The sequence below is a fragment of the Lonchura striata genome, chromosome 12 (genome assembly GCF_050655825.1).
Source record: "Lonchura striata isolate lonStrDom1 chromosome 12, ASM5065582v1, whole genome shotgun sequence".
Lineage (NCBI taxonomy): Eukaryota > Metazoa > Chordata > Aves > Passeriformes > Estrildidae > Lonchura > Lonchura striata.
The window spans coordinates 506,566-532,922 of NC_140714.1; the positions used below are offsets into that span (position 1 = coordinate 506,566).

At 46.5% G+C, this 26,357-nt stretch overlaps 3 protein-coding genes and 1 non-coding gene across 10 annotated transcripts in view; 3 read left to right on the top strand and 1 right to left on the bottom strand.

Annotated features, from left to right (window-relative positions):
* IFT122 (intraflagellar transport 122) overlaps window positions 1–20,383 on the bottom strand; it is a 30,244-nt gene extending 9,861 nt beyond the window's left edge. For all 3 annotated transcript variants that reach the window (XR_014958086.1, XM_085590233.1, XM_021542559.3), the window contains exons 1-19: window positions 20,230–20,383; window positions 20,003–20,069; window positions 18,699–18,783; window positions 17,804–17,882; window positions 16,995–17,071; window positions 16,505–16,571; window positions 15,594–15,740; window positions 14,781–14,856; window positions 14,063–14,254; window positions 13,221–13,359; window positions 12,435–12,637; window positions 11,828–11,965; window positions 10,965–11,129; window positions 9,955–10,152; window positions 8,254–8,394; window positions 6,532–6,585; window positions 4,086–4,247; window positions 1,190–1,356; window positions 159–330 (exon numbers count right to left, since the gene is read on the bottom strand). Coding sequence is in view for 2 of the 3 variants with exons in the window: in XM_085590233.1 (XP_085446359.1) it covers window positions 159–330; window positions 1,190–1,356; window positions 4,086–4,247; window positions 6,532–6,585; window positions 8,254–8,394; window positions 9,955–10,152; window positions 10,965–11,129; window positions 11,828–11,965; window positions 12,435–12,637; window positions 13,221–13,359; window positions 14,063–14,254; window positions 14,781–14,856; window positions 15,594–15,740; window positions 16,505–16,571; window positions 16,995–17,071; window positions 17,804–17,882; window positions 18,699–18,783; window positions 20,003–20,069; window positions 20,230–20,270 (2,370 nt within the window). In the remaining variant the exon portion in view is untranslated. The remainder of the gene's footprint in view (window positions 1–158; window positions 331–1,189; window positions 1,357–4,085; window positions 4,248–6,531; window positions 6,586–8,253; window positions 8,395–9,954; window positions 10,153–10,964; window positions 11,130–11,827; window positions 11,966–12,434; window positions 12,638–13,220; window positions 13,360–14,062; window positions 14,255–14,780; window positions 14,857–15,593; window positions 15,741–16,504; window positions 16,572–16,994; window positions 17,072–17,803; window positions 17,883–18,698; window positions 18,784–20,002; window positions 20,070–20,229) is intronic.
* Window positions 20,384–20,477: 94 nt separating this feature from the next.
* Window positions 20,478–24,128, top strand: MBD4 (methyl-CpG binding domain 4, DNA glycosylase). Of its 5 annotated transcripts, none has more exons than XR_014958087.1 (8): window positions 20,478–20,527; window positions 20,716–20,850; window positions 21,038–21,849; window positions 22,202–22,276; window positions 22,553–22,687; window positions 22,920–23,069; window positions 23,650–23,781; window positions 23,925–24,128. XR_014958087.1 is itself a non-coding variant. In XM_021542528.3 (8 exons), exons 1-8 carry the CDS (start codon window positions 20,502–20,504, stop codon window positions 24,000–24,002), a joined length of 1,515 nt encoding a protein of 504 aa, XP_021398203.3. In that variant the 5' UTR covers window positions 20,478–20,501; the 3' UTR covers window positions 24,003–24,128. The 5 variants fall into 5 exon arrangements, 2 of the variants coding, with proteins under 2 accessions (XP_021398203.3, XP_085446363.1); XM_021542528.3 differs by having other exon boundaries at window positions 23,678–23,781; XR_014958089.1 differs by lacking the exon at window positions 23,925–24,128 and having other exon boundaries at window positions 22,906–23,069.
* A 607-nt stretch (window positions 24,129–24,735) lies between these two features.
* RPL32 (ribosomal protein L32) lies at window positions 24,736–26,267 on the top strand. The gene is made up of 4 exons (XM_021542563.3): window positions 24,736–24,775; window positions 25,302–25,402; window positions 25,597–25,778; window positions 26,095–26,267. Exons 2-4 carry the CDS (start codon window positions 25,307–25,309, stop codon window positions 26,222–26,224), a joined length of 408 nt encoding a protein of 135 aa, XP_021398238.1. The 5' UTR covers window positions 24,736–24,775; window positions 25,302–25,306; the 3' UTR covers window positions 26,225–26,267.
* Window positions 25,103–25,238, top strand: LOC116184108 (small nucleolar RNA SNORA7). Its single transcript, XR_004148848.2, has one exon. It is a non-coding gene; the product is annotated as a small nucleolar RNA SNORA7 (small nucleolar RNA).
* Window positions 26,268–26,357: the final 90 nt, after the last annotated feature.

The following is a 26,357-nucleotide window of genomic DNA, read 5'->3' on the forward strand; positions in this document are numbered from 1 at the left end:
TGGCATACACAATTAACCAAATACTCTGAATCCTGCTGCAGAAGCCTTCCTCCCTCACTACAGTGCTAGGGGAGCCCGATATTTGCCTCTCTTTTTAGTTGCAACCAGTGACAATACAAAGCAGTGGTTTTCAAAACAGAAATCAAGGGCACACTCACTTCTTCCCAGCAATGAGTCTCCACGTGGAGCTGGACCAACGCTTTCAGGTCACCAACCTTCATGTAGGTTTCTGCAGCATAGCCAGGGTTATTGAGTTGCTTAAAATAGAAGGCACATTTGGCCAAAGGCTCACGCTCAGCTTTATCCAGTTTTCGAGCAATTTCGATTAACCTAGACTCAGCAGAAAGAAGCCAGATGTTTCAGATTCTGCCTTGGTGCTTTGCCTTTTAATTGTTGTCATAACTTCACCTTTAATTAGTTAACATTTAATAAACAGCTTAATAGTACTACCATGCAACACTGTTTAAACAGTTTCAGTAAACATTCCAAATGCTTTTTCCTTTTGCAAAGTCAAACCCCTTCCTTCCCTCTTTGCTCACACATTCAGCTCCCCATCTTGGACTCTGGCAGACGGAAGGAAGGACACATCCTGCATGACTCAGTGGCACAGGACATACTTCCCAACCCTGACCTGAGCAATAGGCTCCTGAATAAATGTCACCCCTGTGCCTCACAGCAGAATAGAGGCAAGGCCAGTCTGAAGGGCCTGGCCAAGGTCTTAAGGCAGCTCAGCAAATGACATAAAGTGCCACCTACACTGATGAGAAATGACAGTGACAGGAGTGGCCATGGAGATTCTAAAGACTCTGTGATCCACCGGACTTCTCTACCCCCTAGATGATGATCCTAAACATCTGAGAAATGCAGCAATAGGCTACCTGGTACAGCTACTGCTGTGATGATCACTCTGAAGGCATTTGGGCTATTTTAGACAATCTCATATTGGAGATAAACCCATGCATACTCTTCATTGCTGCAATGCATTAGTTTTTGTAATGTATTTATGGCCCTACCCTCTAAACACATGCAACTTTTAAAACATTTTTAATCATAGGTGTGTTTCAGATACTCAATCTGATATAAAGGCAGATATCAAATACATTTAGTCTTATTTTAAAATTTCATGGAATTCATAATATCTCATACAGGCTTTTATGATACATTATCTCTGAGGAGACAAAAAACCTACATATCCACCCAGCCGTGGTCCCCGCTGATTTCGATGGCCTTCATGTGCTCGCCAGCAGAGAGGTACATCTCCACTGCTGCCTTTGGTTCATTGATATCCTTGGCCCAGTCTGCTTGTTTTTTTATCAGCATCTTTGTGTCTTTGGGATCTCCGGATCCCAGAAATTCCTGCAACAGAGCAATACAAAAGTCTGCATTACCTTCTGGTCACAAGCATCATTTACAGTCTAAACTCTCAAATAGGTAAAGGCTTTTGTAATGAAAATCATGATGCCTCCCAAGGACAGAAATACTCCACGGAGAGCAACATGCACTGAGCCAGCCTTCAGCAGCTCATCATCAAGGCCACATGTCTGGAAAGAAATAATGGCAAGTCTCCCATTTATACAGTTAAAAAATAAATTAAAAAAAAAAAGCAGGAGATTGTGGCCAGGCCCAGAGAAGGACAGTGGAGGTGCCTCAGAGCCAACACCAATGTCCCCTCCTGCTCTTTGCTTAGCCTGGTCGATGGATATGAGTTACAATTTCTGCAAGCTTGTCAGGAACAAGCCTTTCCAAAACAAAATGGCACTAATCTAAAAACTCTAACAGATCAATTCCAAGTTTCATATTTCCTCTTGCAAGCCAAGCAGGTATGGATTCATTCTCAATGACCACTCAGTCCCAGACCATGCTCAGCTACCAGCAGCACATCCACTTAATCACACACTGGCATCAGGATGTCCTACCACAAATCAACTGATGGCTGAAATATTTATCAAGTGTTTTTGCAGGAAACAATGTATTTTAAAAAATATATCCACTAAGTTCTTTTATAATGAAAGAACCACAGCTGCTCAAAAGTGAAAGTGCTCTGAAGCACTGCTTGGACTTGTGGTAGGAATGCAAACACCAAGCCTGGACCCTGTGTCGACAACCATTTTGGAAATATTTTTAATAGTTAGTTCATCTTCTTCTGCCAGTACTAAAGCTCTGGCACCATATGGTTCACATCTGTTGACATCATGTGCCAGGAAAAAAATATAAAACCCCCCCTTCAACACCAGAAGATCGATTAAGGGCAATTTTGTCTGTTAACAGAACAGGCTACTGCCCATTAAACAGCTTCTATCAAAAGCAAAATCAGAACAGAGGAGAGAAATGACAGGTGGGAAAAGAGTGGAAAACTGTGTATCCTCTATGTTTGTGATTGAGGTTTAAAAAACCAAAGCAACAAATGGTCAAAAACCTGTACGCCAGGTCTGCTTCACCACTGCAATTCAGCAGTTCCCTGCTACAGGCAGAAGTGTACCCCACCTGTGCCAGCTGCAGCTGAGCCCCAAGGCTGCCTCCTGCAGCACAGCCCTGCTCCAGGGGCAGCTACTCGGGTATCCCGACAGCCTCTGAAGATGGACAACTGCACTCAAGAGAGAAGTCAAACAATCTCTTTGGTATGACTTGTTTTCCAGCTTAGGTCACCAAAATAAGCCCAAAATCAAAAGCTAAGTTCAGCTTCCCACAGGATAAAGAGTTTTTTTGTGAGTTGCCAGTAATTAGTGATCTGGTGCTGTGATAAAGACCCTGTGACCAGATATCAAAGGTCTCCCAACCTCTGCCTCCAGTCTGGACCCTCCATCCAGACCTCATCAAAGTCATGCACAAGAAACCAGGTTCTGTGGGTCCCTTTGAATAATTCTGGCAGCATCAGTGAAAACAGCACCACAAAAACATACCCCCTCCCCCATATAAATAACTGGAAAATAAGGGGGGTTTACATGTTCTTCCATGTTCTGTGCACTCCCTGCACAAAAAGCTGCCTTGTAAAGTACCTTAAATTTCTCAGCATGGAATCACTCCAAAGTAGAGGAGACATGAGACCTCTTGCTCTCTACTGGTTAAATTTAGACATGACTGAAGCCAAGAATTAAAAGATTCTTACAAAGACTTATGGGAACATTTTCCTGTATGAATTACATTTATGTTCAAGAGGAGCCAAAACACTGAAGCTAACAAAGACTCATCAGCCAAAAATAGCGGAAGTCAGGCTTACATCAGCAAAGCCCCCAAATGTTTCTGCTGAGCTCTTGGAAGAAAAAGATCTCTGCAGCATGGCTTGGGGAATCTCTGCTAAAGAGTTTCTGTGCATGTCATGGTGAATTCTTTGTCCTGGATTGGGCAGAATAGGGCTCTGATGAGTGATGAATGAGACTAAACAGTGCATGCATTCTCGGGGATTTCAATAAGAAAACAGCACAGAAGACTTAAAAGCCAAGTAATGCTTCTTATCACCATAATAAAACATCACTTTTTAGAATTACATTCAATTTATTCCTATATGGAACAGAGTTTTAAAAAAAGCCAAGACACTGAATCTTTGGAAGAAATTCTGTAGTAAACAAAAATATTCTAGGTTAGAATATTACACAGTTTTTAAAATGCGTCAATATAGAACTGACTTACTCCAACCCATAAATATATTTTTATTATAACATGGGTACTACCTTGTCATTTTTGGAGGACAAACAAATAAAAAGGGACTCTCAAATAAGATAATGGAGAAGAAGGAGTCATAAACACAAACTTTTTAGTTTTGGAAGAAGGAAAATTACTATGGATAATACTATGTAATCACAAGGTCCACCAAAAGAATTCACTGAAAAGCCCTGAATTTCCACAGCCATATTTGAGACTCTACAAAACACAACCTGCTGCCTTGGCAGCAGATTCTGAAGGAAAATGCCACCATTACACCCAGGCTAGAGACACTTTTCTCTTTATAAGCCAAATTACCTCCAAACAAATACCTGAGAAAATGAAATTGGAATTCAAAGCCCACACTTCTTTTGCAGGATGATACATTGGAAGCAGTCAGAGGTACATCAATATTTCTGCAGAGATGTGCAGGTGCCAGGTCCTACCTTGGCGTGGTCGAACATGCGGAGGTCCGAGTACATCTCCAGGGCCAGGTTTTCGTGGCCGCTCCTCTTGTACAGCTTCGCTGCCTCGTGGAATTTTCCCTGGTAGGCATAAACATCTGCCAGGAACAGCTCGTGGTTGTTCTCTCCATGCTTTTTCCGATCCTGGAAAAACAGAAGAACTGAAGAGAGATGTAGGAAATAGTCTAGATGATCAGCACTTAGGTGAGAAATAGCCTTCGAGGAATTAGATTTTCAGGCTTAGATTTTAACTGCTAATAATTAAAAATCTGTAACGGGATAGCATAATTATGCGTCTCCTACATTTCTGCTGAATTTATAATTAAAGGATTAAATCCCTCCTTAATTAAAATTATGAAGAGCAAAATTAAATGTCACTATACAAACCAAAGTGATGAAAAGTCACTTCTCTTGATTTCACACAGGAAAATGAACACATGCTATCATTATGCCAGTCTATTTTAAAAAAGGCATCTCTTCATTTTCTCCCTACAATCTCACCATTGTATAATTTAGCTACATTAACAATATGTGCAGGTGGGATGACAAACAGGAGGATAACGGCCAGCAGGAAGTAGATTCAGGAGGTATGTTAGCCTGCCTCTGAATACAAACCAGTGACACCTCCACTGTCCCCACATACAAGAGCTCATGGATTTGGGTCACTTCCAGAACACCAGTACATGCTCTCCTGGCAACCAGAAGTGCTTGTTCTGTTCTGGCCTGGGAAGGGACCATGAGGACAGCATCAGTGCAGAGCCACGCAGAACCCTCCCATGTGCGTGCAGAGCCATGGACAAAGCCTGCACATGAATCAAGCTGCAGCAGTGGCCTGACTGTGAGGGACCCAGGACAGGTGTGCACATGTGTGTGTGTGTGTGTGTGTGTGTGTGTGTGTGTGTGTGTGTGTGTGTGTGTGTGTGTGTCTGCCTTATCCTGTGTATTGGGCACACACCACTACCCTGCCTGGGAAAAAATTATTGCTGCAGTTAGCCCACATTGAATGGAAACACATTACTGTGAACTGAATTTAAAGAAAACTGCCTGCAAGGGGAAAAGCACTCCACCAGCATCCAAATTCAATCCTCTGCTGCCAGAAGGGCTCAGCCATCACTCCCTGGTCACGCTGACTGACTGGGCTGACACTGAGCTGATGTTCAAAGTTTCCTTCAAAACCTTGGTTAAATGAATAATCAGAGCACTTGTTACATCCTTTTTCGAAGACTCCACAAATCTTGCCAGATGGAGATGGCAAGCATGTTTCTCTGTCATCAATTAGGAAAGAGAAGTGTCATTACTGAGAGAAAACCATCGCATTAATAAAACACATGTGTTTTAGTTACCCCCCCTACAAGCCTTAAAAGGAATCCAATCCACTGCAGGTGAGAGTAAGTGGGGATGAAGAACTCACTGCAGAAGGAGCATTTTCAGGATGTGTCAAAGTAAGTTTATGCCTATTTTTAAGGGGACTTTTTCTTACTTAACAGAATATGACATGATAAATCCAGAATATCCTCAATAAATGAAGATCTGGAGGAGCATATGTGGCAAAGAAAGGTTACTACTGGTGAGAAAATGCTCTCACCTACCTATACCCTTGAAAAGAAAAAAAAAAAGAAAACCAACAGAAAAAAGGGGCTCTTAATGCAGACCTTTGTCCTGTGTTAGAGAAAAGTTCAATGCAACCAGCTGGCATTTTGACAGCAGCAGGACAGCTCTGCAGACATGAAGCCAAGGAGTGTATCTTTTAAGAAAAGGTGTAAATGTAATTAACATAAGAGGAATTCCCTTTATGCCATCTCCAAACAGATCTTTAAGCATTATCTTGCCATCTTTGCACAAAGACAAGGGTGATGAGTAAATTTTCAAGTGCTCATGACAGACAGTTATTGTTGAGTGAAATTCTATCAAAAAGTGTGAAAAGAATAGGAAGAAGTGATTAGAGCATAGTACTGAAGTATGGAATCCCAAATTCTATTTCCAGTTGTCACAGACTTGTCATGAGACCCCGAGTTTTTCATTTAACTTCTCTGGGTCTGTTTCTGTCTCTGCAAGGAGGAGATAATAGTAATTACCGACCTCCAGGGGGGTAGGGAAAGGCTTAATGAACTCATGTTTATGAAGTATTCTGTACTAAGCTCTGTCAGCACAGTAGTATTCTACCAACTATTAACTGAATATTGAACATTTTTCCAGTTCTCCTGAAGACAGTTTCAGAAGTTCCCATCGCACTCCCACATTTTGGTCCACAAAGATCCAATCCTATGATTAGAACTTGAGTCACCTCTGCTAACCAGGATTTTTCACTTCAAACACGTCTCCAACAGTCAAAAGCACTATCCAAACAGAAATCCTTCCAAAACACAAAGTACTGATTTTGGTACAGTAGTATGTTTAAGAAAATACACCTTCTTGAACACTGCCTTACCTCTATGCTGCTAATCAATTCTAAATATCGAAGGTCTCGCACTCTGGTAAATGCCTATTGAAAATAATTTAAAAAAAAGAGTAAAAGGCGTTAACTTGAAAATTCAGAAAACACCAAATATTATTCTGCATGAATCAAACTGTCTTAATGCAAAAAGGACAGGCAGAAGTCTGCTGGGTTTGGGTTTGTGTAGACCTGACCTAAAGGGCTCTGGCTGTGACTGTGGCCCCTGAGTTGTGGCAGGAAAGGAGACAAGGCACAGCCAAAACAGCTCAGCCCTGACATGAGCAACACAGCAGGCAGCAGGAGCTGTGCCTATCAGTCCCCCAAGAAATACAAAATGTCAGTCAAAATACTACATGCTTTTATTCTGGCTATTTTATAGCTTCTCCATTTTGATGTGAGGTGTGACACAGACGAGGAAAATCCAGGAAACTGTTAAAAGGAAGGGCACATAACTGATCATATTGTCAAAGCTGGCTGCTTATGCTCCTAGTTTTTAAACCATTCTGAAAATCCAGCATGAAAGGAGCTCTAAGAGAGGAAAGGAAGTAAGAAGACGATAAGATAAAAGTACTTTAAGACAGTGTAATATCTTTGCAAATGGAGATAAATGTGCAACCCGAAGTCTCAAGTGGCAAAGTCACGTGCAAGTTGCAGTAGCTCAGCACTTATTCCTGACATGCATCACAAACCAGAAATTTAACTCTTTGGGCTGCACATTCAAGACTTGCAAGCAAACCGAGAGGGCATAGCATATTCTGCTTACATCGGATTGGACTAGGAACTGTAAGAGCCTTTAATGTCAAGAAGCTGCTTTTGTTTGAATTAATCCGCTCTAATTCTAAGAGGGCACTACTTAAAAATTCCAAGGAGTCACTGAAAACTTCTTTTTAAAAGTATCTATTTGCATAAAGCCATCCATGAGATTAGAATTATTCTGATGCCTCCACTTAAGAAAAAAAAAAAGCATTTAATTTCCTTTTTTTTAAAAAAATCTGTTATTAAAAGATGTCTATCACTACAGACCATTCTCGGTGTATTTTTAGAATGTTTTGTCTTTCATACAATATTCATGACATTGAACTCAGTTTGCTCTCTCTTATTTGAGAAGAGGTGGTGAAAGAAAATAGGGAGGTATTTTATGCCAGAGGAAACTCAGTTCTTCAGCCTGTGCCCACTCCCCAAAGCAAGGCACGCCACACAGAAAAGAACTGAAATTAAACTATCCCAGCACCACTGCCTTCACACAGCCTTAATGTGCAGATAACAAAGAATAGGAGTCTTCACATTCGCACTGAGGTGATATTAAATATTTAGGGGGCAACAGGGCAAGTTTGCAGCACTAAGGAAGGTGGGGGCCAAAGCCAGGTGAGCATCCTCTGCTGCCACCCCGTGGGCACTGCTTCCCAGTTCTGCTCCCTAAATCCATTCACGCACTTTCAGATGAAACCATCTTCTTTCTATCAAAACACGTTGATTTAGAACATGGCATTTATCTAGAGAGATACATTAGATTGCAGTTCAAAACCTCATCTCAGAATCCTGAGTTTGTAACAAACAATTGGTTTGTTTGTGGAATAAGACACAGAAAAGACAAGCAAGACAGTAACCCAGAACACCACACATTCCAGTTATAAAACATGCGTTATACTCATGCATACACATATATATAAATATCAAACCCAAGCTTTCTGCTAAACAAGTAAATGAATGCTTTACCTTTTTAGCAGTTTCAAACTCCAGCCCTTCCAAGGCTTCCAAAGCCAGCTCTCTCCAGTCAGCATCAGTCACTCCTAAACACGCAATTTGATAGGCTTCTTTAAACATTTTTCGTTCCAGATATTGATACATGGGTGCAGACTGAGGATTGTCATAGGAAAAAACAGGCATCAGAAAGGATAATACTGAAATGTATTAGTGAAATTCTCTACATATATTGGACAAAAAAATATATCTATTCTAATCACAACCGTTACAAGCTGCCCAGAGAATAAACATCTCCATTTTGTACACAGACAGAACATTCTGGGGTGATCTTTATCTTATCTCTAGACAAGCTGGGTTAATTACATTCCAAACTCATCCATTTTGAAACCTTCAGTTCCTTGCAATATTAGGAAGTAGTTAAGGATGTGAATTCTTCTGGGCATAGAACACGCTAAAAATGACGCACACCGAGCTTGCTGAGTACTGTGGAAGCAGAGCAAAGGAGGGGCAGCGTGCTCCCAGGGGCCAAGGGCAGGAGGAGTGGGAACACCCAGACACGGCAAGGGGAGTGAAGCAGCCCTCCTGCCCCAGCCTCCAGGACAAAGCTGTGCTGCCAGGCTGGGACTGGACCGGCCCAAAAGGCACTGGGGCTTCCAGGACCTGTCCCAAAGGAAACCCCCGTGGGGAGCTGCCAGCTGCTGCAGGGTGACTGTACAACACAGACAGATGTGCAGCCACAGCCGGAGCCCCCTGAGGGAACAGGGAGCACTGCAGCACCACTGCAGCCTCAGCCCAGCACGACACAGGTCCATTTCTGCACCACTTTTACCAGTTTATCTGAACACTGCAGTCTCTGCTACTGCCTCTCTCCAAATGCATGCTTTGGACAAGCTGCCTGAGATGCTGCACTGTAACTCTGTGGCACCCTGGTGCCTACAGCATGCCAAAGGCAGACAGGAGTGCTCAAGGACTGGTGATCCTGTCTGTGGCTGCCAAACCCCTGGACAACCCAGAGCCGGGCCAAGGACCTGCCCAGGACCTCAGGGGACAAGGGTCTGTAGCACAGGTGTCCCTTAGGCAATACAAGCACAAGACATTCTGCCTTCTTCTTCAGTTCGCAGAGGCAAGTCCTGCACACTCTTGGATGCACAGAGTCACAGCCCTTCTACCTTCTTTTTTTGCTTTAGTTTTTGGTTTTTGTTTTTTTTTTTTTCACTTCCATGATGACAGAAATCAGCATTTTATGGAAGGCAGTCCCTAAATTTTGAATAAAAAGACCACAAAGGTACTTTACATTCAGACTAAAATATTCCATTTAAATATTGCCTAAAGACATCTAGATGAAGCAACAATAAAACTGTATTTAATGTATTCAAGAAAAATTAAATTATAATGGAGAAAAGTGATATAGAGTGAACACAATAAAAATCCTGCAGGAGGTAAGGCCTGCAGTATATTAGATTATGTGCATTTGCAAGTAGAAAGGGAGAATCAGAAACAATTACCAACAGCAAAAATGAAGTTAGGTTAATTAATGCCAAAGAAACAAAAATAAATGAGATCACACAATATAGTTTAAATAACAATGAAGGAAGTGTGAACTGCTATCATTGTAGTAATGAAATACAAGTAAATCTCAGAAAACCTTCTTCAGTTGTTAAACATTCATGTTTATGAGATATAAAGCAACACTTAATGAGATTAAAGGATTACCTGCGGAACTTCAACTGCTGACATAGAGAAAACATGAAGGCAGAAGATCTTGGAGCCATTGTAACCCACAACAAAGCCTTGCAGTTTTTGCTGGTGGACAGGGAAGTTGCTAGCTTTGATATTGAGGTAACCGCCTCCAGAAAAGCAAAGCATATCCTCACACTGGGTATTCCAGGCCACACTATTAGCATTGGGTTCCTAATGACAAAACATCTCAGGATTACAACTGATGCAATCTTTGCTAAGAAACATGTTTCTTCAGCTGGAATGTTTGACTCATTACAGCCTGGTGTGCAAACACACATGATTATTCACATTTGCAATATCCTAACACCTAGAATATTCCTAAAGAGATTATCTGGGATGCATTTCACATGTTAATACTCAGCTATAATTGTCTTGCCTTTTATGTATATTTACTAGTGATTGCTACAATAATCTGTAAAACATAATACCAAATTCTACAATAATATACTGCTAGTTAGCACAATGAATTGATAATTTCTCAGTCCATTACACAAAGGAAGTTGCAGACCCTATCTTTGCAAGACTCCATCCTTGCTATCCAGTATGTTCTGAAAACATTTAATCAACATTAATAAGTGACTGCTAAACTGCCAATGAAGAGAGCATTATCATTTCTTTTATAGCCTATGAATACCCAACGAACAAAGATGTTTAGGCTTTAATTCTGTTCATACTAATGATAAAGCTAAAATGCTCATTAACTGTAATGCTTCAGAGGGAAGCAGGGCAGAGTTATAAATTAAACTGGAAAGATCACATGTCTAAGAGCACTTTATTCACATAGACTTCCTGTCTTCTCATTCCTACTCCACCATCTCTGAGAGAGTGGTTTTGATAAACAGATCACAGTTAAATTCTACAAGATGTGATTAACAGCATAAATGAATTTCTGCACAGCAACACTTCTGGGATGTTCTGTGCGCCAAACTACTTCCTGCCCTCCTGGCCCCCCTTTGAAAAGCCCCAGGGAGATGGATGTTGACCTGAAAGAGGAGCTCCTTGGTGTGGATGTCGTAGACGAGGCAGGTGTCGTTCTCGTCCACCACGGCCAGCTTGCTGCGCGACGCGCTCATGTCCAGGCAGCGCACGGCCGTGGCCTGCTTCAGCAGCACGATCGCCAGCGCGTTGTCCACGAAGATCTTCAGGATCTGGGAGATGGGAAACAACGTCACTCCAGACCTCCCTTCCCTAGAACTGCGGATAAAAGCTTCCGTGCCGTCTCAAGTGTGAAATGGCAAGCTTTTTCAGAGACAAACTGCAATAAAATTAGGGAAATGCTTCCATCTGAGGTCTCTTGAGCTGGCTGCTGCAACATGCTCTAGGTCTTTTACAAGCTTATACAGATAAATCAGATGCTGTGCATCCGGAGTTCTCCACTAGTCACACAATTTCGTTAATACAGGAATACATTACACACAGCATCTCAACATCCTTGCTATGAGTACCCCTGGGCTCCAGCTTGGCACCTCCAGCTGCCACCTGGCGTGTGAAGCAGACAGCCCTGGAGAACACCTGGAGAACAGCCACACCCTCACAAGTGGTCACCAGGAGAAGTGTACACACCTCCAACCCCCCACTAAAGGCAAACCTCTCTTCACCAAGAACTCAATTTTTGTCAGTTAATACTAACAACTCACAGATACCCAGAGCCAGTTAAACATATTTGTATGAATTTTACTGTCAGAGAATGTGAAATACAGAAGTAATTAATTTTTAATCCCAAAATGAGACTGTCAAATACAATTCTAGGTTGCAGAAGAGCCTGCTGCTCCTAAGGTCTCCCTCTAAGAGCACAGAACACATTTCATTTGCAGTAGAAAGACACATACCAGAGATGATGTGTTACCTGACCGTTCTTTAGACCAACTAAGAGGCCTTCTCTTCCCGGAGGTCCTCCAATTACTTTAATGTAACGAATAAGAGATTCCATCAGCCATTCTCGTTCTTTAACACCACTAAATGAGAGGCACTGCAATCTCTTCTCCTAAGGACACAGTAAGGTATAAAACACAGCCTGGAGATGAAGACAAAAATCTCTGTTTGATGTGTGATGTTTATACCTATACTAGCAGGTGTGTCTGTTTTTACATTTAAAAATCATAAAGTCAAACACTCAATTTAAAGGGTGAATTCTTTAAGATTTTCCAATCCTATAAGCAAACAAAAACAAACACCTCCAGTCTTTTTCTAGTAGTTCTCTCCCACCCAAAAGTACCCCTGGATTCTGTACTAATTTATCAAATTCACTCTAGAGCCTGCTTTACTGAACCAGAGACACCTGAGCCACGCCACAGTGCTGCCCAGCAGCATGGGAGCACTGCAGGGCACAGCAGGACTGCCTTGGGAAGTGCTGCAGCAACTCCCACGGGACAGTTACATCCTGCCAGCCCCTGTCTGGGACAGCCTTGACACTGAACACAGCCCAGGACCACTCTAGCTTTTAAGGCACATACCTGGCATAAAATAATGTGATCTGAACACACCACCAGCAAGTTACATTCAAATTTCTTTATGATCTTTTCCTTCACCCGATAGTACATATCTGCAGAGTCATCCGAGTACAACTCGTAAATCAGGATTTTCTCTGGCATCTGGATGGCTAATCTGTTTTTGTAAATTGCAATTTTCTTCACAAGCTCTCTGCCTTTTATCCTAACTAAAAAGAAAAAACACCAAAATGATAAACTGACACAAAAATAACATACAGAAATCAGAGAACTAATACACTGAAACTGAATCTCCCTAGAGCATTTCTAAAATTCAGAGCACATTCCTGCTCAGATATGTTTGCTGCTCTACGTAATCTACTATCCCTGTCACAGTTTGCCACCCTCTATGAACAGCACATTCTGGAGCAGTACTTCAAATCCTTGCCATAAAAAGCCACAGAAACGAAGAAACAAAATAAGCACAAATGCTTGAGGTTACAAGTAAGGAAAATAAAAGCTGAATATAACACACAGTATTTTTATCTCATTTTCAGGGATTAAAACCTTATTTTAAGAGCCCCTGTCCCTCCCAGTCTCTTTTCCAATTCCCACATCCTTCATTAAACTTGTCAGTGCTGAATTTGCATGCTCCAAGTTTGCACTCTCCTCATCTGAAGTGTGTTCCACGGTTTGACTGCCAAAGTGACAACAGCCTGTCAGGTACATGCAGTGTATATTCCAAGTGTCCTGATAGATACTAATTAAAACAAGCTGCATGAAGCTTTGTCCTGCTTGCAAGTGTGGAATTACCTTTTTGCTCCGTGATGAGGTGCTGGACAATAACATCAGTCATGCTGTCCCTGTAGGCATAGCGATCTTTATAGAGGCCATGGACAGTGCTGAAAATCAGCTGGTAGAAGGAGATGGTTCCATCCTGACACCCTACTGCCTGGACAAAGAAGGGAATAATTTCAGTTAAGTGGTACACACAGGTGAGAACTGGCAGAGTGTGTGGTGTTTTCAGGAAGACTGTGTCCCTTTTCCTGCACAATGAATAGACTGACACCAGTTACAGCTGACTTATATTTAACCATGGTGCAAGTGCACTGAGAATGGACTGAATGGACTGATCTCACCACAGACCATGGGGACCACCATGCTGGGGGGCCTTGGGCTTATTTGGTTGGGGTTTTGCTTAGATTTTTTACAGAGGGGGTGTGTTTGTTTCTTCATTTAAAAATTTGCTTTAATTCTCTTCCCACTTGTACAGGACTCAAGAGTGCAGCATTTTGGGCTGACAGTTGCCCTGTAGGCATTTTCTTCCCATCATGGAATTAGATTTGGTCAATTCCAGAAGTTATTAGCTGATATTTTAAATTATTTTTCCCTCCTCTTTTTTAAACCAAAATGCAGCAAACACCTTACCACTTGAGAGCACTTGAGAGTTGTGATGCTCCTTAGATCCTTCTTACAGCTGAGGTTTTACTTTGGTGGAATATATGTAATTCCAGTGGCAGTTATAGGACCTCCCTAGACATTGCTGAGGTTCTACTGCATGAGTAGGGGTGTCCAAGCAACTAAGCTGAAAACGTATGATCTTACTTTCTGTAACAAATTCCCTGTGAAAATGTTAGAAAAACGTCCCTACTCACCACATAGTTGGAGTCTGGTTTAACTTTGCAGGTCCACACCCAGCTGCTCTGCTCTCCCACAGTGCCCAGCCGTACCCCGTCCCTTGTGAAGAGGGAAACCTGTCTGTCTGAACCTCCCAGCAAAAGATACTCTCCTTTAGTAAAGTAGCTGATGCAGCATGGGTCAAAATTGAGCACTCTGTCCTTCCCAATCTACAAGGGAAAATAAACCAAAAAAACCAATCAAAAACATTAACAAAAGGATTTCTTTCCTGAAAACAACAAGTGCCATCACTGACACCATTCATCTCCTCCATGCATGGCCTTTCAATACCCAGAACCACTGACTATTTTAAGATTCCCAAAGACAGTTCTAAAGTACATCCAAGAATCCCTCCAGTCCCAAACCATTCTGCTCAGAATGCAACAACTCCCAAAACCCCTTTAACTAGCTGAAAAAACCCACAAAAATGTTCTCTACAGACCAGTGAACCATGTCACACAAGTCAGCAGAGTTGTAAGAGCTTTAATGGAAGATCTGTAAGACAGCAGCTGAGCTGCTATGTGGGAAATAAGAGCTGAAGGAGTAATGGTTGTTGAAAAACAGTTGACTCATAAAAGGCTGGGAAAACAGAAGACATTTAATGTAATTAATAAAGCACTTGTATACAAATATTTTACTGTGGGACGCAGAACCAAAAATACCCTGTGACTCTTGAATAAACTCTCTAAGACATACCTGCTTGCCACTCAGGTGATAAAAGGAGAGCTTCTGACCCCAGTCTGCCACAGCTAAAATGTCATTGCGTTCATCTCTGCAGAAAAAAACCCCAAAAAACTAGTAATTCTACAGCAATTTAATTAACAAATCTCTAAGAGCAACAGAACCAAGTAGCAGAGTAGCATAATTCACTTCATGTTACTCTTTAAAAAAAGTCACAAACTGAAAGGAAAGCAGTTTGTCATTTAAACCTCTGGAAAAGAGCTTGGGGACACAAAATCAAAACCAGTATCCTCTACAGGAATAACTCAAAGCTTGAAAGGGGGTCAGGCTCTGCTCCCAGGGAACAGGGACACCACAAGAGCAAATGGCCTTAAGCTTTGCCAGGGAAGGTTTAGGATGGATATTGGGAGAATTTCTTCCCTGAAAGGGCTGTCCAGCCCGGGCACAGCTGCCCACAGCAGGGGTGGAGTCCCCTGGAGGGATTTAAAAGCCGTGTGGATGTGGCCTTGGCGACAGGTGTTAGTGGTGGCTTTGGCACTGCTGTGGCAATGGCTGGATTTGATGTCTCAAAGGGCTTTTCCAATCTAAACAGTCCCACCTCTCCAATCTAAACTTGTTCCCAGGTTCTCCACTCAGTTCCCAGGTTTTCCGTTCAGTTGAAGACTGGCAGCAACGCCAAAACCCCAATATATAATCACTTCAAGAAGGTAACACACATGGCATTAATCTGCTTCATCAGGGATAAAAGTCAAGCCTTTCTGCAATCAATGAGCCAAGAATTATCTATTCTATTTATGTATGAAAAAAAGGAAGGATGAAATTATTTACCTGGAAGGATTCCAACAAATTGACCATACTGGAGAGGAAGAGCCCCCCGGCCTCTCTATTTTCACTTTCTCATCACCATTTTTGTTTCTTATGCTGACAATGCCATTGAACATCCCCAAAGCAAGGTACTGGCCATCATTTGTCCAGCTGAGAAAACACATACATACTGAAGAGTAAACAACTACAAACAAACAGCAGGAAGGCAGGATGGTATATAGCACACTCACACAGGAATGGCAGATAAAAGTACATTTATAAGAGGGAGTTCTGGGAGGTGGCTAGCAATCCTATGGTTTGTTTATGCATTTAAATCCACATTTATAGCAACAGCACACTCTACATCAAGGACATTTTATCATATACACAGTAAATTAAAGCTTGCAATATTTGCAACATGTGCTAAGTAAGATACATATTGGGGATGGCAGTCTGGGAGCAGACCGAAATGCTTTAAAAGCCACATTTAGAACATGATCAGACAGAACTGTCTGGTGTAGGACAGGGGAGGCCTAGGGTCTATTCTGGTCTCTTCTTCAGTCAGATGAATGACTTCAGTTATGAATCCTTGCTTCAGGTTCTCCACAAAGAAAATACCTTCTTCAACTGAAAACACCAACAGTACAGGGAATGAACTACAAACACTGCTAGTACTTTTCCTCTAACTTCAATTTATTGTTGTTGTACAAGACAGGTGAACAGACGGACGGAACACCTAAGACACCTCCTCAAGACCAGAATCTGTCTCTGATGCCTTCAGAAGGATTTGGTTATAAACAGGACCAAGCATAATCCAACACTTTTGATACTGAAAAAGAAGGAGGGAAAAGTCCTTTTTTTTAAAGCTTCCATCTTACTTACAATGGTTTGTATTGAAACTAACTGAAATGACATGGCTAACCCTTAAAACTTACCTACAGCAAGTAATCCTGCAGCTGGTTTTATGTTTAGAGACTGACTTCTGTTCTGGAGACCACAAGCCTTGATGAAAGAAAAAAAAAAGCCAATGACAAGTAAGTATGTGCCAGTGTTCTGACTGGAAACTAATACTGTCAGAGAACTCAGCTGGGATTTTAGAGGCATCAAATATCCACTGCTAGTGGACATTTAAATACATATTATTTATTATTAAATAGGGGCGAAAAAAATCCACCTAAATAACAGAGGGTGTCTGCAAAAAGCTCCAGTAAGAGAGCAGCACATCTGATCCTGTGACCCCTCACTACACTGTCCTTTCCCACTGAGTCTAAGTGATTTAAATCCGCTTCCAATGTCACTGAACATTAGGTAGCTTTGTGTCCCACCTCTCCTGGAGTTATCTCCCACCCGTCTGTGGTTAGCTTGGCTATCCAGCTGTAATGGAATTCACTGTCTCAATGGGAAAGTCCAAGGGAGAAGACATACCAAAATCCCCAGACGAGCAGGATGCCAACTGATGAGTGAGAGGATTGTACGAGATGCACTGGATAGAGTCATTATGCCTAGAATTAAGTTACAATCAGATCTCAATAAATCATTCTTAAATGTCCCTTTTCTGACTTTCAGCAAGTGAGCTGAAAGCCTTAGCAGATGCCAAAATAATTAGATTGGTTTATAGTACGTCAAGTAAGTCTGCTATTACTGTAAAGTAAATCAGTAATAAACCTTGTAAAAGCTGCCTCCAAGTAGCAGGATTCACTGTATTTCATCAAGATTACAGCAACTGTTTGTGAAATATGATTGAAGGTTGTATCCAAATCCTAAACCATGTGTGCCTGTGCAGGCTCTGTGCAGTGACCAGCTAACTCTTGATAAATGTGCAGTCAGGAGAACATGAAGCTGTTGCTTCAGAGGGCTGGAGCCAAATGATTGAAATATACCAGAAGTTCCAAACCTATCTTTAATTTGATCTGTGAACCAGAATTATGATTTATTATAGAAGACTGGTCATGTTATGTTTCATTTTACTCTGACCTATTCTGAGTTTCCTTAGTTCTCTGTTAGCCCTCTAAATTTACAGATTTCTCTGGACTTCCCACCTCCTTTTATGCCTTTAATTGCTTTCCTGCCTCATTCAGATACTTCAGCTGTTCTTTTCCTCCTCCCTCCCCTATCACCCCTTTTCTCTGACCTTAGTGAACCTTCTCCCAAGTCTAATAGCTCGTGCTCTTTAGTCGCAGCAGTGCATAATCAAAATCAGCTTCTGAGGCACAGAACTGAACGGCATCACTTACGTGTACTTCAGAATTCCTTCTAACTTTGAAGTCCAAATTATCACACTTTTATCAGCAGAGCCAGATGCAAAACGCTTGCCTAGGAATTAGAGATAATTTAAATCCCACACATACAAGAATCACTTTCACTCCAAATACTCAATCAAAGAGAGAGCAAGAAGTTCTTGAACTCAACAAGACTCAAGTAATAAGGGGCTGACACTGAGTGCCTGTAAGTGCTGGTGCTTCCCCAGGCACATGGAGTTCCAGCGGCTGTACTGCACCATTTCCATGGCCTTGCTACTCACCAGTCCTTCCAGTGCTGCCCAGCCCCAGGCTGGAGATTGATGGGAACAGTGACAAGTGAAACTGGTACAGGGTCACAGGAACTCCCATCACCCAAACAGCAGCAGCTGCAGGAAGGCTCCTGCCCACAGAGTGAGTCCCACTGAATGAGAGTCACAGAAAACTGGAAGCAGAGTGCACTGAGCAGGTAACATATGAAAGATCAGGGGACCAGGAACTACAGGAACTACCAGGAGCTTCCTCTAGGACAGAGGAACTACAGGACTAAAACTCAGATGTAGGTGAGCAGTAGAAACAGGAATCTCTGAGGTGAGCCTTCTCATGAATATACACTTCACCAGTGCCAAGCTCAACACTTAAGTCAAAGAGCAGAGCAGTGGGACCACAGCTCTTGGGCTCACAGGTGACCTTACAGGTATTTGCACTGTACTCTGCACAGCAGATCACACCCTGCACTGGACAATAAACCCCAGCACTCATTAAAGAACAAACCCCAGCACCCCACACTGCAAGCCAAACAACGCCCATTTCTTCATTTTCAGTGGGCAATCCCAAACGGAGGAGATGCACTTTACAAAACAGGCTAACAATGCCCCAAGGTGCCATTTACCATCTTTGGCATAAGCCACGCAGTACACAGTGTCCTTATGTCCCTTCAAAGGTTGAATTAGGGTTCCATCAGAAGTATCATACACCTGTTCAAATGGGGAGAAAAAAACAATACAAACAAAAGAATTTACACAAAAAGCCCTTCATTGAATCAGAGGAACACATTTGGGTGGGAAGGGACTTCAAAGTTCACTCAATTCATGCCCTTGCCATGGGGCAGTGAGACCTTCCACTAAACCAGGCTGCTCCAAGCCCCATCCAACCTGGCCTAAAACACCGCCAGTGTGAGGGCTGGGATACAAAAGTACTGAAGGCCAGCAGATTATGCACTTCCTTTTGTGTCTGCTTTTTGGATTTCATATAGTTCATAAAAGACAAAACACTTTCTAGCACAGAAACAGCTTTCTGTAACATTATATTCTTAGAAAGAAAGAAGTCAGTACTAGAAAATAACACACACAAAGGACATTTTTCAACAGCTTGTTTGGCAGCTTGTTTTACATCTTATTGGCTTTTTATCTTTTATTTTTATATTTTACATCTTGCTGTTAAAACATCTTTCTACGCATTTTATGTTTAAGCATAATAATTACTGCAAAGGAACACCACTAAATACATGATTCTGTTAGCCCTGAAAATAACACTTGTTGTCCTGCAATGCTGAACTCCACCTTTACCATCCATCCATCCATCCATCCATCCATCCATCCATCCATCCCTCCCTCCCTCCCTCCCTCCCTCCCTCCATCCATCCATCCATCCATCCATCCATCCATCCATCCATCCATCCATCCATCCCTTCCTGCAGCTCCTACACCTGCCCCACCTCACAGCTTCACAGGGCCTTTGAGCAGCTGGTCCTGAGCTGCTCTTGCAGCAGCCCCAAGGACCCACAAACAGCCTGAGGTGAATGTTCCCACACGGCGCCCACAATGCCAGGACACGGGTTTGAGCCTGTTCCCTTGTCACCGAGATTTTAAAGAAACTTGCACCAGCACAGCCCCTGCACGCTGTGCCAGGACTAAGGGCAGGTTCATGGATCTCAAACCCCGGGCACAGCGCAAGAACATGAGATGACACAAATAACGTAAATCTCATTACTTTTGGAAAAAGAGCTTAAAACTTGGTAAGAAATATTTAAAAGCTTCAAAACACTTTAGAATTGGCCTGCATTAATATGTATGTTGCTGAGAGGCTGCACTGACAGAGATAAGGGGATTTCAGATAGGTTATATTCATAAGTTAATGTGAAAGAAATCACGCTTATACAGCTGAAAAGGAGAGAGGACAGGAAGGTTTCCCTACCAGCAGCCTGTTTCCAGCAGCAATTATCAACTGGGTCCCATCCGGCTTGAACGCGAGGTCGTAAATGCTGAGGGAAACAAACAAACCGAGAACCGCGTGTCAGGAGACAAAACAGATCGGGTGTGCCACAGGGCCAGCGCTGGTAGAGGCACCGACCCCGCTGGGAGCCCCCGCAGCCGGGGCCGCCGCTCGGAGCGGGACGGGCCGGCGCGCCCGGGGCCGCTCACCACTGCTCGGCCCTGTCGCGCCAGGTGAGCGCGGCCCGCATCCCCCGGACCCCGCACGGCCCGGCACGGCCCGGCACGGCCCGGCACCGCCCCTCACGGCCGGGCCCGCTCCGCGCCGGGCGTCGCTCCGCGGCCCCGCCGCTGCCACGGGCAACGCGCCTGCGCCCGCGGCCCGCGGGCCCGCCGGCGCCAGGGGGCGCTGCCGGCGCCAGGGGGCGCTGCCGGCGCCGCGGGGGCCGCTCGCGCGGGCGGGGCCGGGGCGGCGCCGGGAGATGGCGGCGCCGGGAGCGGCGCGCGGGTGAGCGCGGGGCGGGCCCGGCTGGGCCCGGCTGGGCCCGGTTGGACCGGGATCACGGGCCCCGAGTACGGGCCCCGTCCGCGGCTGCGCGCGGCACGGCCCGGGCCCGGCTCGTGTGGCGGTCCGCGCCCCGCCGAGCCCGGAGCTCCGCCGGCAGCAGGACTTACCGCGCTCTTCTTCCCCCGCAGCCCCGGGGGCGGCGGTGGAGGCGCGGCGGCGGCGGAAGGGCCCGGCCCCGGGCGCAGGGCCCGCGGCTGGCAGCGGGTGAGCAGCCGCCGGCGGGCGGGCCGGACGGCCGGCAGGACCGACGTGTACTTCATCAGGTGAGGCTGCGGCTGCCAGCGGCTCTGTGTGGCTTCCCTGGCAGGAGCACAGCAACCTGCCCAGACGTCCCCGCAAAACTGGTTTTGTGCTTCGTTTTGGGGTTGTTTTTATGTACTATTGAAGATTTTTAAGCAAAGAGCGGGAAAATGAGAGTCATTGCTAATTTGCTTTCCTTTCCTACCACAGCCCTGAAGGGAAGAAGCTGAGGTCAAAACGAGCACTTGTGGAGTATTTACAGAAAACTGGGGAGACAACACTGAAAGCAGCAGATTTTGATTTTGCAGCTCCTCGAGGGAGTACACGCCCAGGATTGAGGGGATGTGGCACTGGAGCTGCGAGGACTGACCTGGAAAAGGAGGACTGCCAGAGCAAAGTGCAGGAGCTCCGTGCACAGAATGGTGCTGAGGTTGGAACTCAGAACATCCAGGCTGGGAATAGACACCTGGAAGATGCTATATCTACTGTGGAAGGCACAGATTTAGCAGTGGTAGGCATAAACCCAGAGGAGAGTTTGAAAACCAAAAGAAAGAGGGCAGATGGAAAAACTGTCCAAACAAGGAAGTGTGAGAAGGGCTCAGAAAGGAGGAACCAAGGTGACCCCAAGAGCAAGAGGCAGAGAAGAATCTCTAACACATGGGAGACCAAGTGTGCTCAGAACAAGAGGGTCCGTAGGCAGACAGATGCCTGTGGCACTGACAGCCAGGGAGTGGGGGCACTGGGTGCTGACCCTGCGGGTGCAGGGAGAGCTCTGTCAGCAATGCCCAGGGCACGGCTGGGCTCGGCGGCTGGCTCACACAGGGAGCTGGGTCACCTGCCAAAGCAGGGGCCATGCTCCAGTGGAACACCTGCTGCGAGGCCTGAGGAGGGATCCTCTGCTCTGGAGACGGGGAAAGTGCCAGGTCCAGGGGATCTGGGCGAGCAGCATGCGAAACCTGAGCCCGAGCTGGATGCTGAGCCGTGGGACAGGACGAGCTCCGCCGCAGCCACAACGTCACCAGGTGCGTGCTGTGAGAGCAGGAGGTGGTGCCAGCCTTCACCTTCTGCCCAGCCTCCCTTGGCTCTTGAGGCCACGTGTTCTGCTTCAGCTCGAGCTGCTCTGGCATCCAGATCTCATTTGTATCCAACAGCATCTAAACTAATGCAGGCTTACTCAAAACTGAAACTCACTGTGCCAAGCTCTAAGCTGTACAGTGTCAGGCAAGATCTGAGGAGATTTAAGGTACATTTGTGTCCTGTACACGAGAAGAATTCCTTCTGTTTCCATCACTTTATAAAGAGGAAGTGGTGTGTGAAACATGACAGCAGAATACTTGGTGCTTTTTCTTAATGCTGAAATTTATTTCTTTACAGAAGAGTCTGTCCCACGAACACAAGTGGAGAGAAGGAAAACGAGTCCATATTTTTCCAGTAAATACAGCAAAGAAGGTATTTTATTTAGGGAAAGACATGTTTTTGCGGGGAAGGGATAGGATGGCTCAGGATCAAGTGATGATGTGGAAAGTTCCTTGCAGCTTGACCCCCTTGGCTGCAGCTGTGCCAAGTGGGACACAGCCCCCCACAGCCCTGTAAAGGCTGTGTGGGAACTGCTGTGTCTACATCTATGCACAATGCCTCCACAAAAATGCTTTTTGTTCTTTTTCATTAAATAGGTAACACCATCCTTCCCTGTCTAATAAATGTTCCTGTGTTGCCCCTGTACAGCCCTCAGCCCACCCAGAAGGAAGGCCCTCAGAAAATGGACTCCTCCACGTTCTCCTTTCAATCTTATCCAGGAAACACTCTTCCATGATCCATGGAAGCTTCTCATTGCCACCATATTTCTCAACAAAACTTCAGGTAAGTAGAGAAGCAGGAGTAGGTGTGTAAATGTTTGGAGGTGTTACAGGGCTGAAACAGCTGCAGTTTTAATGGTATTAATGAAAGAATTGATTTATTTTAACTTGTGTCACTGTGGAATAATAATCCTTAGTTGGTACCTTACCTTGGAAAAGCTCACTTGAGAAAGCATATGGATAGGGCAGAAGGAGAACTCCAGCCCAGCCTCCTGCTTACAGGGTTCTTTCACCAGGGAAAATGGCTATTCCAGTGCTCTGGGAGTTCCTGAAGAAGTATCCTTCTCCTGAGGTAGCCAGGGCTGCAGACTGGAAAGAAATGTCAGAGCTGCTCAAGCCTCTTGGCCTCTACGAACTCAGAGCCAAAACCATCATCAGGTTCTCAGGTGGGTTTTCCTGACATCTGGAACAATCTTGGTTATGCTGGCAAAAGACAAACAGCTTTGGTGCAAGCGCTGCTCTGTGGCTCTCCTCTGTTGGGTGGTGGAGGCTGTTCTGCAGCATTTGGGATCCATTGGTGTCGCACAGGCAGAGCTGGTGGTCCCAGTCTGAGCTGGGAAGGAGATGCCAGCCATGGGGTGTTCTGCAGGAGAGAGAAACTCGTTGGAGCAGAAGCTCCCAAGCACCTGCAGCACTGCTGCTGTGTGTGAGCACTGTTACAGGTGGCTGTGCTCAGGGGTGCCCCAGTGACCTGCAGAATGCCCTTCCAGCTGGCATTTTTCTGATTCTGTACATAGAACCTGCAGAGGAGAATTTTGTTCTGATGGAAGATGTTATGGTTAAAACTCCCACGGTGGTTTGTTGAAAAGGAGTTTAAGATTAACCCGTGGGGATTCGTGGTCTGCATGCACCTGGAAACACCTAAAACTTACGGTTTTCATTTAAAATGAAGACATGTGAGAGTGGCACAGGGTCCTGGCCAGCTGCCTTATGTGCAGGCAGTGAGGGCAGGGTCTGTGTGTGCAGGTGCTGAGTACTGTGCCCTGCCTGGCAGGTGAGTACCTGAGCAAGGCGTGGCGCTACCCGATTGAGCTGCACGGCATCGGCAAGTACGGCAACGACTCCTACAGAATCTTCTGTGTTAACGAATGGAAGGAGGTAGGTGGTGCCCTTTGGGTCCTTCAGCATCTCACTTGTGCCCACTGACCCCCTGGCGCTGGAAAACCAATGCTCACAATGTGGGAGCGATGAGATACTTTAAGGTGTTTCATTAAATATCTGACATTTTCCCTGTGTCTCAGGTACAGCCACAGGACCACAAGTTGAACGTGTACCACACGTGGCTGTGGGAGAACCGGGAGAGGCTGAGCATCGACTGAACTGAGCTGGGGATGACCTGGCCCCACCACCTTCCCTCGGGCACCCTCACAGTTCTGGGTGTAAATATTTGTGTGATGTCATGGAGTTACCACTATTTTTTTTAATAAACGTGTCCCTGTTTTGTAGTGCCTGTCTCTTCTTGCAGCGCAGCTCTGTGCCCACAGCTGCCTCCCAGGCTGGGGTCCCGCTGGGCACAGCCGTCCAGTGGCCAGGCTGGGCACAGCCATCCGGTGGGGCCGGAGCGCTCGGGATCTGATGCCGGTGCTGGGCTGAGCGGGGGAGCCTGGGCCAGCAGCAGACCGGGCAGAGCACACCTCGCTCCGTGGCTGTGCCCCGGTGCTGCCGGAGGTACCGGCGCCTTGCCGGCCTCAGCCGCGCCGGGCCCGTGTCGCTGCGGCCGGGGAGCGCCGGGCGCGTTCCGCGTCCGCCGCGCCGCCAGGCGGCGCCCGCCGCCCGCCCGCACTGGCGGAAGTGGCTGGCGGGCACAGCCTGACTGTGACGGACAGGTCCTGTCAGCCCCGTAGCCAGCGCACCGTTCGTGGAGGTGAGCGGGAAGCACCGATCTGGGCGCCCCCGCCGGACTGAACCTCCCTGCCCGGTGCCACCTCACCGCGGCGGCGGCCTGGCCTCCGCGCCGCCCCGCCGGTGCCTGGGGCCCTGTGTGCGCGGCCGCAGCGCCACACGCCCCTGCCAGGACCGTGTCCCGTAAAGCGCTTGCGCGCTGGCCCCTCCCTCTCTCGCCCGGCCCGCGGTGGAGGCGCCATCGGCACCGGTGAGTCCTTGCCGGGCCATCCGCGGCCATCCGCGGCCATGGGGCCATCCGGGCCCCTGCGCTTCTGGCACGGACCGGTTTCCTCCCTTTCCCTTCTCCTCCGCCGCATCTTTTCCCCGCGGCGCGGAAAGCGGCCCCCGCGGGCGGGCACTGCTCCTCTGGCTGGGCGGCGCCGCGGCCTCACCCGCGGCCCTGCGCGGGCGGCGGGGCCGTGCTTGGTCACGAGCCGGGCCGGGGGCTCTGGAGCGGGCCGGGCGGAGCCGGGGGTCTCGGTCGCTGCTTATCTCCGTGGCGCCGGGCAGGAGCATCGCGGGGCTGGCAGCGCGGCACCTCCCAGGATCGCATCTGGAGAGCTCCCAGTGCTCTGCCAGCTTCGGAGACGGGAGGAAGAGCCCCAGCAGATGAAGACCCATTCCCTCACCGGCCCGCCGTGGCCCTTGGGGGAAGGCAGTCTGCGACACGCGTGGCCCGCGGAGCTGCACCGCGCCTCGGGCACGCCCCTCGCTCACCCCGCTCTGTCCCGCAGCCACCATGCCTGCCCTCAGGCCTCTCGTGAAACCCAAGATCGTCAAGAAGAGAACCAAGAAGTTCATCCGGCACCAGTCTGACCGCTATGTCAAGATCAAGGTGAGGAGTTGCTGCTGCTTCCTAAGGACGGGACCTTTTGGGGTGTCTTCGATGTAGGGGGTGAAGGAAAGCCCAGCAGGATGGTGCCAAGCTGCAGCAGCTGGGCAGGGAGTGTGGAGGCCGGTGTAGGCAGCCCTTGGGCTAGCTGTGTTCAGGGTAGTCTCGTTTTGTAACTGTTCCCTGCATTTGTGCAGCGCAACTGGCGCAAACCCAGAGGCATCGACAACAGAGTGCGCCGGCGCTTCAAGGGACAGATCCTGATGCCCAACATCGGTTATGGCAGCAATAAGAAGACAAAACACATGCTGCCTACAGGCTTCAGAAAGTTCCTGGTCCACAATGTGAAAGAGCTGGAAGTGCTGATGATGAGCAACAAGTGAGTGTGTGGGGCCTGTACTCCCACCTGGGAGCGGTGGCATGGTCGGGATGGAATGAGGAAAATCATTGCCTTTGAGAGCACAGATGCCCTCACAATTCCCTCACTGCCACTGGAAGGTGGGGGCACAGAGAGGCCTTGGGGCTGGCAGTCTCATCCCCTTGGCAAAAATATGCAACAGTGGTGAGCCAGGCTGTGCCACATTACTGGTAACCACAGTCAGAACATGTGCTGCCATGGTGGCGTGGTCCAGAGGGCTTTGCCTCAGCTCTGGGTGCTGCTGGAGCCAAGCCCAACACTGTCTGTCTCCCAACAGGTCGTACTGTGCAGAGATTGCCCACAATGTGTCCTCGAAGAACAGGAAGGTGATAGTGGAGAGAGCTGCACAGCTCGCCATCAAGATCACCAACCCCAATGCCAGACTGCGGAGCGAGGAGAACGAGTAGCAGCCTCTGCAACACAGGTGTATTTAATAAAGCCTCAGTCCAACTCGGCTGCTGTTTTGCATGGGCAGAGGAGGGGCAGCAGCTTGTGTTTGGCTCCAGGGCTCTGCTGCCAGGGCCGTCAAGGAGCCGTGTC